General features: G+C 43.0%; 1 protein-coding gene across 1 annotated transcript in view; it reads right to left on the bottom strand.

Annotated features, from left to right (window-relative positions):
• The window catches only part of LOC119976301 (proline-rich transmembrane protein 1-like), a 119,475-nt gene extending 109,802 nt beyond the window's left edge, over positions 1 to 9,673 (bottom strand). The window contains exon 1 of the mRNA XM_038816741.1: positions 9,395 to 9,673. Coding sequence (XP_038672669.1) covers positions 9,395 to 9,413 — 19 coding nt within the window. The 5' untranslated portion in view covers positions 9,414 to 9,673. The remainder of the gene's footprint in view (positions 1 to 9,394) is intronic.
• Between the last annotated feature and the right edge of the window lie 2,915 nt (positions 9,674 to 12,588).

The raw sequence follows: 12,588 nt of genomic DNA on the forward strand, positions 1-12,588 counted from the left end.
AGTGGGGACTGTTTTCCTCTAAGTGAAGGGACCCCTGAGAGGAGACTTGATAGTGGTGTTCATTATCATGTGGGGTCTAGACAAGAGTAGACAGGGAGGAGTTGCTCCATTGGCAGATACCTCAAGAACCAGGCTAAAGAAAAAACCTTCCTTTACTCAGCACGTGGTTATGCCCAGGAATGCACTGCCCGAGTGTGTTGGAGGTAGAGTCAATTGATCCTTTCAAAAGGATTTTAGAGTCATGGAGTTTTACAGCACAGACAAAGAGGCCCTTGGGGCAATCCTATCTCTGCTGGCCATCAATCACCTATCTACAGGGGCAGGTTTAGCACAGTGGGCTAAATAGCTGGCTTGTAATGCAGAACAAGCCAACAGCGCGGGTTCAATTCCCGTACCGGCCTCCCCTAACAGGCGCTGGAATGTGGTGATGAGGGGCTTTTCACAGTAACTTCATTGAAGCCTACTCGTGACAATAAGCGATTATTATTATCTATCCGAATCCCATTTTCCAGCACTTGGTCCATAGCCTTGTGTGCTATGGTGTTTCTTGTGCTCATCTAAATGCTTCTTAATTGTTCCTGTGAGGGTCCTGCCTCTATCGCCTTTTCAGGCAGTGAGTTCCAGATTCCCATCATCCTCTCGCTGAAAAGAGTTTTCCTCAAATCGCTTCTAAATTTCCTGCCCTATCCCTATGTCTACTCCCCCTGGTTATTGCCCCCTCTACTAAGGAGAAAAGTTACTTATGTTCCCTACGTCCCTCATAATTTTTTACATCTTAATCAGCAGTCACCCCTCCCCCCACAGCTGTCTCTGCTCGAAAGAGAACAACCCTAGTCTATCCAGTTTCTCTTCGTAGCTGAGAAGCTCCAGTCTAGGCAACATCTTAGTGAGTCTCCTCTGCACCCCCTCTAGTGCAATCATGTCCTTCCTATAGTGTGGCAAATGGAACGATTGGATAAACTGTTTGGAGACAAGATTGTCAAGTATATGGGGAAAGGCTGGGAGTGGGACTAGCTTAATAGCTCTTCCAGACACCTCACACAGAGGGAATGGGCTAGAACGGCCTTCTTCTGTAATGTAACTATTCTATGATTCCAGATCATTTTAACTTAACCCGTCAGTCAGCAAAGAAATCCATAGAATACCGACAGTGCAGAAGAAGGCCATTCAGCCCATCGAGTCTGCACTGACCCTCTGAAACAGCACCCCACAGACCCACTGTTATGGGCCAGGGTTTAGAGAACCCAAAAGTGTATCATTGAGTTCCCCTGACCCACAACTTTTACTAGATTGTGGTAGGGGAGCACACGGCCCACTCTACAGGTGTAGTACAGGTGAAATGGAAATGTATTTTTTAAAGAAAAACAATTTTTATTCTATGAACTCAAGTTAACCTTTTCAAAGCAAACAGTGAATATCTTAGCAACCATCAATTCAACCCCCAAAGAATACAACACTCAGTAATCCTTTAAGCTTTCCTTTTAACATCCATTAGACTTAAAACACCTTTAACCGGAAGCACATTAGGTTTACATTCACCATTGAGAACATTTATAATTCTGACTTCACCAAATGACCAAGAGATTGTCTTTTCATGGCAGAGAGATCAAGAGTACACCTGCTCTGTCTGGCTTCAACTCCAACACTGAAAACAAAACTAAAACACATCCTGCAGCAAACAGCCTAAAATGAAAGTAAAAAGCTGACAGACAGCCCAGCTCAACCCACTCTCTGACATCACTGCAGTAGTAAACAACCATTTCTTAAAGGTACTCTCACTATAGATATTTATATGCACACCCAATTATAAACACCCATTTCTTAAAGTTACTCTCACACAACACCTCCCCCCAAGAAAAAATAAATAAACCATCAACTTCAAGTTGGTTTCATTTTTCACCTTTTCACTCCTTTAAGAAATGCACACAGTAAATCTACTTTTTTGTTTAAAAAAAACAACACATGCAAACAGGTACAATCATATAGTCCATTTTTGTTCTTCTTCTTCCAACTGAAATCCTTCCTGATTGACAGTCTCTTTGAACAAGAAAGTCTCTTCACGATCTGTCCATTTCTCTACGCCTCGGCATGTCTCTTTAAAGTTAGATACTTTAGTTCAATTTGATCACAGAGTCCCTTGTAATTCTCCAACACAGAAGCATTGGTTATCACAGCTTTCAGGCAGTCAAATGCCTGTTGAAAGTCCGCTGTCCATTGAAATTTGTGACGTTTCTTGAGAAAGTCCATCAGTGGAGCAATCACGCTACAAAACTTTTGCACAAATGTTCAATCAAATCCACTCATGCCAAGAAATCGCATTATTTCTTTTTGTCTTGAGGGTATTGAAAACTCCTCAATAACTGTTGGTTTCACATCCCGTGTGACCATTCGACCCTGTCCAATTGTATGGTCAAGGAAAGTGACTTGGGCTTTTCCAAATTCACTTTTGGCTAGGTTTATGACCAAACCCGCCTCCTGAAGTCGATCAAATAATTCCATCAAATGTTTTAAATGTTCTTTCCATGTCTGGCTGAAAATTACCAGATCGTCGATATATACCGCACAATTGAGTAATCCTGAAACTTTGTTAGTTAACCGTTGAAATGTGGATGGGGCGTTTTTCATGCCAAATGGCGTACTATGATTGGTATATACCATCTGGAGTCACAAAAGCTGAAATCTCCTTCGCCCTTTCGGATAAAGGTACCTGCCAGTAACCTTTAGGTAAATCCAGTTTGGAAACAAAAGCTGATTGTCCCACTTTCCCAATGCAATTCTCCAAACGTGTGATAGGATAAGAGTCTGTTCTTGTAACTGCATTAAACCTTTCTATAGGCCACACACAACCTTTGGGTACCATCTGGTTTAGGTACCATCACTATGGGTGAGCTCCATTGGCTGCAATCCACTTCAATTATGCAATTTTTAAGATTATTCTCAAGGGTTAAGTCTATATGGCTGTTGTTTGATTGGAACAGCATTTCCCACATCTACATCATGGATAGCAATTTTAGTACTTCCCAATTTATTTCTACAAACTTGCCCATGTGATATCAATAACTCTTTCAGGTCAGTTTGTTTTTCCCCTGGAAGGTAACTCAACAATTTATCCCAATTTTTAAGAACATCCTCGTTTTCCAATTTAATTTGAGGGATGTTAAATTCACAGTCATCTGGATTTGGTTTGTCACTTTGAGTTAGAATAATTAAAACCTCCTCCTTTTTCTCTCTTTCCCTTTCAAAGTACGTTTTAACCATATTCACATGACACACTTGGTGAGTTTTCCTTCTATCCGGGGTTTTTAACCACATAATACCACATCATTCACCTCACTTAATTTCCTTTCAATCTGATAAGGTCCACAAAACCTTGCTTTTACAGGTTCACCTACCACTGGTAACAACACTAAAACTTTATCTCCACTGGTAAAACTACGAACTTTGGATTTTTTTTGTCCGCTTCACACGTTGTGCAACTTTTAAATGTTGTCTAGGCAATTCACCTGCTCTATTTAGTAGTTCCCTAAAATTTGACACTTAATCCAATAATGTAATTTCCGTTTTCTCACTCACCAATTTTTCCGTAATCAATTTAAGTGGTCCTCTTACCTCATGACCAAAGATTAGTTCAAAAGGACTAAATTTGGTTGACTCATTAGGTGCATCCCTAATTGCAAACAGTACGAATGGAGTTCCTTTGTCCCAATCCTCTAGATAATCTTGACAATAAGCCCTCAACATTGTCTTTAATGTCTGATGCCACCTTTCTAATGCTCCCTGTGATTCTGGATGGTACATAGATGATTTAAATTGTTTTATTCTGAAGCGATCTATAACTTAGGAACTTTGAATAACCTTGAGGTAAAATGATCCTTGATCCGATTGTATTTCTGTGGAGAGTCCATATCTAGTAAAGAATTTAAGTAACTCCTCCACAATCTTTTTAGCTGTAATATTACATACTGGAATGGCTTCTGGAAATCTAGTAGACACATCCATTATAGTCAAAAGATATTGATTCCCACTTTTTGTTTTAGGAAGCGGTCCAACGCAATCAATTAGGACCCTTGTAAAAGGTTCCTCAAATGCTGTGGAATGGGTGTTCTGGGCGCTGGTTTTATTACTGCTTGAGGTTTCTAGATCACTTGACATGTGTGATATGATTGACATAATGTAACTACATATTTATGTAGTCCAGACCAATAAAAATGTTTTTGGATTTTAGCTTGAGTTTTCCTTATTCCCAAATGACCTCCCACTGGTACCTCATGTGCCACTCGCAACACCTCCTTTCTATACCCTACCGGCAATACTACTTGATGAATGTCTGCCCACTTTTCACCCGCCTGCATATGTAAAGGTCTCCATTTTCTTATCAAGACATCACTTTTACAGTAACACTCTGGTATACACTCAGATTCCTCTTCCGTGTATACTTCCTGATACATCCATTTTATTTCTACATCTTTTTGTTTTAACTCCGCCAATTTCCCTGAACTAAAAATATCCGCCTCATCCTCCACCTGTTCGTGTTCTTTTTCAACCATCTGATCAAAAAATCCTTTCCGACAATTGCACTTCAACGTCACCTTCACTCTTTGATTTCTCCTCGTTTTAACCTGTGATTTTGCGACTTGTCACTACACAATCTGGAAAAATCTTAGGATATTCGTCCTTCAACACTTCAGTTGTCTGATTTTCCACTGGCTTATCATCCGCAGTAGGCATCACTCCCATCTGTGATCCAGCTATATCATTACCCAAGATAAACTATTTTCCTGGACAAGATAGTTTCTCTATTACTCCTACTACCACTTCACCACTCTTCACTGGACTTTCCAACCTTACCTTATATAATTGAACACTACTCCTCTCACCCTGAATTCCACATATTACCACCTTTTCTGGCAACATTCTTCCCAAAGTACGTACCTCCTCATCTCTTACCATTAAAGATTGACTAGCTCCCGTATCTCTTAAAATTGTGACTTCTTTACCTGCTCCTCCTCATACACATGGGTAAACTTTACCCACCCAAGTAAATTCTTTAAAGAGATCTGGCACCTTCTTATCAATCACCTCATGATCAATCACCTCATGATCAGGCTGTACAATCTTTTGCACCTCCTTCGCTTCACTTGGGCTTTCCTTTACCACTTTAGCAAACCCCACTGTCTTATCCTGTTTTACCACATCAGCCTTCCCAGTGCTTTTCTTCAACCACCAACACTGTGACTTTATATGGCCTGGTTTATTACAGTGAAAACATTTGAAACTTTTCATGTCTCTTCCACCCTCCTGGATTTCTTTTTTAATCTGAGGTACACTCTCCTTATTATCTCCCATCAGATCACCTTTATCTTTACCACTTGAGTATTTCTCATGTCCCCAGTTTCTATCCTTCACAGGCTGAAACTGATGTCGGAAACCAATCTTTGATTTATGAACTAATTCATAATCATCTGCCATTTCTGCTGCTAATCTCACAGTTTTAACCCTCTGCTCTTCCACATTAGTTCTCACTACATCAGGAATTAAATTATTAAACACCTCCAAAAGTATAATTTCTCTGAGAGCTTCATACTTTTGGTCTATTTTCAAAGCCCTTATCCACCTATCAAAATTACTCTGTTTGATCCTTTCAAACTCCATGTATGTTTGACCAAATTCTTTCCTTAAATTTCTAAACCTTTTGTCTGTCGGCTTCAGGCACTAGTTCACAAGCACCTAAGGTGGATTTTTTCACCTCCTCTTACATCCCAGATACCTCCTCCGGTAGTGATGCAAACACTTAACTAGTCCTACGTACCAGCTTTATTTGAAACAGTAATACCCACATGTCCTGTGGCCATTTCATTTGTTTAGCTACCTTCTCAAATGAAATGAAAAAGGCTTCTACCTCCTTCTCATCAAACCTTGGACATATTTAAATAGATCCCCACCAAGCCTTCGACTTTGAAGCACTTTCTCACTATCCTGATCACTATTCACCAACTGTACTTTTCCCTTTATGTCTGCCAATTCTAACTGATTGTCATGTTTCATGGCCATTTTATGAAGTTCAAATTCTCTCTTTACTTTTTTCCCTGTTCTGTATCTCCCTTTCTCTTTCTTTTTGTTCTGCTAGGGCTATTCTTTCTGTTTTCCTTTCTTCTCTCTCTTTTTCCTCTCTCCCTCTTTCTCTTTCTTTTTCCTCTCCCTTTCCTTCATATTCAAACTGCTTTAATTATCTTTCTCATGTTCTATTTGTTTAATTTGTAACTGAATTTTTGCCATTTCCAATGAATTAAATTGCATCTCAGGCAACTTTAAATGCTTAGCCACCACCATAATGACCTCATCTTTTCACATTTTGTCAGGTAATGTTAACTGCAATGTTTTTGCCAAATCTGACAGTCTGCTTTTAGTCTCTGTCCATAAGGTACTGCGTGTGACTGCCTCCACCCCCAAAAACTTCAGAGCCTCTGAAAGAGTTATTGTCAACAACACACTCTCTACTTAAACTAAAATATCACACCAGAAAACCACCCACAATATGCTCATCCCTCACTGTCTTTAAGTTCACTAAACCAATCCAATAGATAGTCTTTTATCCCCCTTGACCCCCAATTTGTTATGGGCCAGGGTTTAGAGAACCCCAAAGTGTATCACGGAGTTCATCTGACCCCCAACGTTTACTAGATTGTGGTATGGGGAGCACACAGCCTACTCTACAGGTGTGGGACAGCAGAAATGGAAAAGTATTTTTTAAAGCAAAACAATGTTTATTCTATGAACTCAAGTTAACCTTTTTAAAATGTACAGTGAACATCTTAGCAACCATTAATTCAAATACAACCCCCAAAGAATACAACACTAAGTAATCCATCAAGCTTTCCTTTCAACATCCATAAGACTTAAAAAAAACCTTTTATCAGAAACACATTAAGTTTACATCCACTACGGAGAACATTTATAATTCTGAATTCACCAAATGATCAAGAGATAGTCTTTTCATGGCAGAGAGATCAACAGTGAACATGTTCTGTCTGGCTTCAGCTCCAACACTGAAAACAAAACTAAAACACATCCTGCAGCAAACAGCCTAAAACGAAAGTTAAAAAGCTGACATACAGCCCAGCTCCACCCACTCTCTGACATCACTGCAGTAGTAAACACCCATTTCTTAAAGGTACTCTTACTACAGATATTTATATACACACCCATTTATAAACACCCATTTCTTAAAGGTACTCTCACATGACACCACTTCCCCCACTGTATCCCTGCAACCAAACCTAACCTACTAATTTAGACACAAAAGGGCAATTTAACACGGCAATCCACCTAACCTGCACATCTCTGGACTGTGAGAGGAAACCGGAGCACCCGGAGGAAACCCATGCAGACACTGGGAGAAACTCCACACAGTCACCAGACATCGGAATCGAGCCTGGGTCCTGGTGGTGTGAGGTAACAGTGCTAGCCACTGTGCCACCATGCTATCCACAGTCCCACACTACTCTTTTGCAGGTTCGTGGGAGAGTAATATTGGTCCGGGTGTGACACTTGCCTTCCACTCGATCCAGTGGGAATTCTACCCAGTCAGTTGGGTTAACATCACCCTGGGTGATTTTCCACAATCCAGTCCCTTTCCAGCAGGGCCCCACAGCTGACATCTATTCATCCACTTTTTGCCTCCCCACCGTGGAATGCACACAAGAAATGGACCCCTTCCTGACTGTTCTCGTGTCATTTTTGAAAGGGGGTGGGTGCGAATAGATAGTGGGCATCAAACAGAGTCAATCTGAATGATGTGCAGGTTAGGTGAATTAGCCAAGTGAAAATTGCCCCACAGTGTCCAAAAAGGTGCGGGTTAGGTGGGGTTGCGGGGATAGGGTGGGGGAGTGGGCCTGGGTGGGGTGCAGCCTCGATGGGCCGAATGGCCTCCCCTGCACTGTAGGGGTTCTATGGAGAAAGAAAAATCGCCTCCCATCAATTCAGTAGCCCTTGCCAGCAACCCCCTAACTTTGCGGGTCTGACAGTGGGAGCAAAAATTAAAGTGCATGAACCTGCAAAACACACGCGCACACACACAGATCGGCAACTCTGACTCCGTTTGGAGCGATCTTGTGAAAATAGGGCAGGTGCCCTGACGATTCACAGGAAAATCAGGGCAGGAAGCAGCCAGCACAAGCTGCTCTGCAGCGCCAGCGGGACTGAAGCAGAACGCTGTGCGTTTCAGCAAGCTGTTCCCAATTGGAGGACGCTCCCTGAGCACCAACCAACTATTCAGGTCGCTCCTGTCTCTTTCCCCCCCCCCCCCCCCCCCCCCACCACCACAAAAAAAATGTTTATTTTTCTCTAACTTAATTTGAACGGATTAAATCCGTTTCCTTCAACCCCGAGCACGATCAGTTCCCCTCTCCAGTCAGGAGAAGAGGCAGAGCATCTCTTCTTTGAGAGATCAGTGGTGTTAATTACAGTGTTCAAACATGCAAAATATAGACGGGTGACAGAAGATGGCATGTGGAATGTCACACAGCACACACACACACGACGGCTGCACTCAAACCCCACCGGGAACACAAGAAGGAACATTGATTTTGTTTCAAAGCCTGGTCTGGAAAATGAAAATTATAGCACTTTTTTTTTCCAAAAGTAAACAAAACGGGCAAAAGCTAATACATTTGCAGATCATTGCAGACCGCTCCTGTGGAACTGAAGTGACAAGAATTTGAGTTAATCGGATAATGCGTTACTTTCTTTTTTGGACCTTATAATTCCCAGCCAGGAAACTTATCCAACAAGATATAGATCCACAACTGGTTACATCAGGAACAAAAATCCCCTTCTGAAGTATCATTCAGATCCCGAAGACTTTCCAATGTATCATTTGGATGTTTTTATTTCCTCCTGTGGGGTTTTTGTTTTGATTTTGTCCTCCATAAATGGTCAATAAAAGGCAACCTGTAAATAGCATAATTTCAAAAATTCAGAGAGTTCCCTGTAAAGGGGGGGGGGGGGGGGTCACTATATCAGATTGACCTGTTTCTGCACTGTCCATTCGGAATTTCAGAGCTGTCGTTAAAAAAAATCGAAATCAGGAGTGTGTGGTATATAATTTTTTTAAAATCATGGTACAAATGCTTACCTGCGGGGTACAGGGATTGCACTGGCGTTTAGGGACTGCAATCTCTGGAATATTGTGTGAAGCAATGGGGTCAATCTGCTCCCATTTAAAGAGGGCAATAAAACAGGGAAAATGCTGCTGCAGTTTACCCCCCCCCCCCCCCCCCCCCAAACACACACACACAGATCCTCTCCCCTCTCAACGAGAGTCTGGTACTGCCACCGAGGTACAAGCAGCCACTTGGATGTGCCACACACACACACACAGCAAGCACAATTTTACCTGGCTTCTCCGTCGACATGTTGCGGGAGAATGGACAGCGATTCCTGCAGGAGGCGATCCAGATGTTGCCTCTGGGAGAATAAACAGCCTGTTTGTAGAGATCGGCTGCTCCACCGCGAGAACGAAATGAAATGATAATAATGAGAGAGAGAGAGAGAAAAAAAGGGGGTGGGAAGGCGGTGGAGAGGAACAGCTCTTAAAGCCAGCCTGTCCCTTCATAGACCCTGACAATGCAGCTTGCTCAAACCTTCTGTTGCCATTGTAAAGAGGGAGGGTGGGGGGAGGAAACACTGTGAGATTGTCACTGTGTTCTGGAGTGTTATAAATGTATTTTACATCTAGGGATGAGAATTGGACCGAGATACAGGGGTCACAGGGTGGCCTATTCCTCGCTTAAACTGGTGGGAAAGGCATCACTTTTTGACCATAAATATAGCACAGCGAGGATTAAAATCACAACAACCAACCCCCCCCCCCCCCCAACCACCCTTCCCCAGATGTATGCAAAACAAAATCTAGCCTGGTTGCCACAGGCACTTTGCAACTTGGTGGGAATCCACCTCCCTCCCATTAAAGTGTGAAATTGTTTCATTCAAATGAGGTAATCTGTCTCCATCAGCGGCCCCCAGCTTTTTTTCTGCTGTCGACATGAGGTTAATGTGCTCGCTGTTATTTCTGGGAAAATCTCACAGCAAATTCAGGCGAGGGGCAGATGGCGTATGGAAACTGGGGCAACTGGAAGATAATTAATGATGGTCTTAGGTGACCCAGAAACTCCACCCCATCTCCACACACCCCCCTCCCTCCTCACCCCATCGCCACAAGAGTTCTCCACTTCTGCCTGCTGTCATTGTAGCTCTGCCTTGTAGGTAGCCCATTGAGTGTTGTCCCATTCCAAGGGCTTCAATACAGAAATTCGAGGCCGGCACCCACTCCAGTGCAGTACCATAGAACATCGAACATACAGTGCAGAAGGAGGCCATTCGGCCCAGCGAGTCTTCACCGACCCACTTAAGCCCTCACTCCCACCCTATCCCCATAACCCAATAACCCCTCTAACATTTTTGGTCACTAAGGGCAATTTAGCATGGCCAATCCACCTAACCTGCACATCTTTGGACCGTGGGAGGAAACCGGAGCAAACCCACGCACACACGGGGAGAATGTGCAGCCTCCGCACAGACAGTGATCCAGCGGGGAATCGAATCTGGGACACTGGCGCTGTGAAGCCACCGTGCTATCCATTTGCGCTACCATGCTGTACCAATGGAGTGCCGCACTGTTGGACGTGACACATATGGATGAGATGTTGAACCAAAGCCATCTCATGCCAATGTAAACAATCCTGTGACAACATTTCAAAAGAGACCAGAGGAATTGCCCCCTGTGTCCTGCCCTTGACCAATATTCACCCCTCAATCAATGACACAGATTTCCTGATCACTATCACATTGCATGTTTGTGGAAGTGAGCCATGGGAAAATTGACGTCCCTATTTCTGAAGTAAGTAAAGTAATTAAATCTCCGTAGCCCCAGATGACCATAGGCTGCTTTCCCCTGTGAGGGGGAGAGCTGACTGGTGGTGATTTAACCCAAGGATCACCACATCTCAGGCGAGGGGCAAGGTTGAGAAGATGGGACCTTTATGAATAACCTCAGTTGATACGGGGCATGAACCTATGTTGCTGGCCTCATTCTGCATCACATAGAAATATAGAAAATACTTGCAGGAGTAGGCCATTCGGCCGTTCCAGCCTGCATCACCATTCAATATGATCATGGCAGATCATGCAAATTCAGTCTCCCACTCCTGCTTTCTCTCCATACTCCTTGATCCCGTTAGCTGCAAGGGCCATGCCCAGTTGCCTCTTGAATATATCCAACAAAATGGCCCCAACAGCTTTCTGTGGTGGAGAATTCCACAAGTTCACAACTCTCCGAGAGAAGAAGTTCTTCCTCATCTCAGTCCTGAATAGTTTACCCCTTAGCCTTAGGCTGTGACCCTAGTTCTGGACGTCCCCAACATCGCAACATTCTTCCTGCATCCAGCCTGTCCAGTCCCATCAGGATTTTATATGTTTCCATGAAATCCCCTCTAATTATTCTAAACTCGTGAGTATAAGCCCAGTCGATCCAGTCTTTCTTCATATGTCAGTCCTGCCATCCTGGAAATTAGTCTGGTGAATCTTCACTGGACACCCTCAATAGCAAGAATATCCTTCCTCAAACTAGGAGACCAAAGCTGCCCACAATACTCAAGGTGTGACCTGACCAAGGCCTGTATAACTGCAGCTAGACATTCCTACTCCTATACACAAATCATCTCGCTCTGAAGGCCAGCATAGCTTTCCTCACTGCCTGCTGTACCGACATGCCAACCTTCAGTGATTGTTCCACCATGACACCTAGGTCTCGTTGCAATTCCCCTTGTTCCCAAACTGCCACCATTCAGATAATAATCTGCCTCCCTGTTTTTGCCACCAAACTGGATAACCTCACATTTACCCACATTATATTGCATTTGCCAAGTATTTGCCCCCTCAGCCTGTCCAAGTTACCCTGCAGCCTCTTTGCATCCTCCTCACAGCACACACTGCCACCCAGCTTAGTGTCATCTGCAAATTTGGAGATATTGCAATTCCTTCATCCAAATCATTAATGTATATTGTGAAGAGCTGGGGTCCCAGCACTGGACCCTGCGGTACCCCACTAGTCACTGCCTGCCACTATGAAAAGGACTCTTATTCCCAATCTCTGCTTCCTGTCTGCCAACTAGTTCTCTATCCACGTCAATACATTACCCTCAATCCCATAAGCTTTATTTTTGCGCACTAATCTCTTGTGTGGGACCTTGACAAAAGCCTTTGGAAAGTCCAGATACACAACATTCACTGGGTCACCTTGTCGACTCTACTGGTCACATCCTCACTCTATATTTTTAGAATATACACACATATATCTATATATATATATATATATTATCATCATGACAAATTTATCATTTTTAAAAATGGACAAAGAATTCAAAATTACTCAAAACAAAGGAATTTTCCAGCATTTAGAGAAGCTGCCACCTCGTTAACTCTGAAGAGCAACTAATGACTTGGTGAGCTGCAGACGATCAACCTCTGAGGTAATTATACAAAGACCATTTACATTTCTGGTCAATGGAGATTGCCAGTCTGCTAGAACAA

The sequence above is a fragment of the Scyliorhinus canicula genome, chromosome 13 (assembly GCF_902713615.1).
Source record: "Scyliorhinus canicula chromosome 13, sScyCan1.1, whole genome shotgun sequence".
In the NCBI taxonomy this organism is placed as follows: Eukaryota; Metazoa; Chordata; class Chondrichthyes; order Carcharhiniformes; family Scyliorhinidae; genus Scyliorhinus; species Scyliorhinus canicula.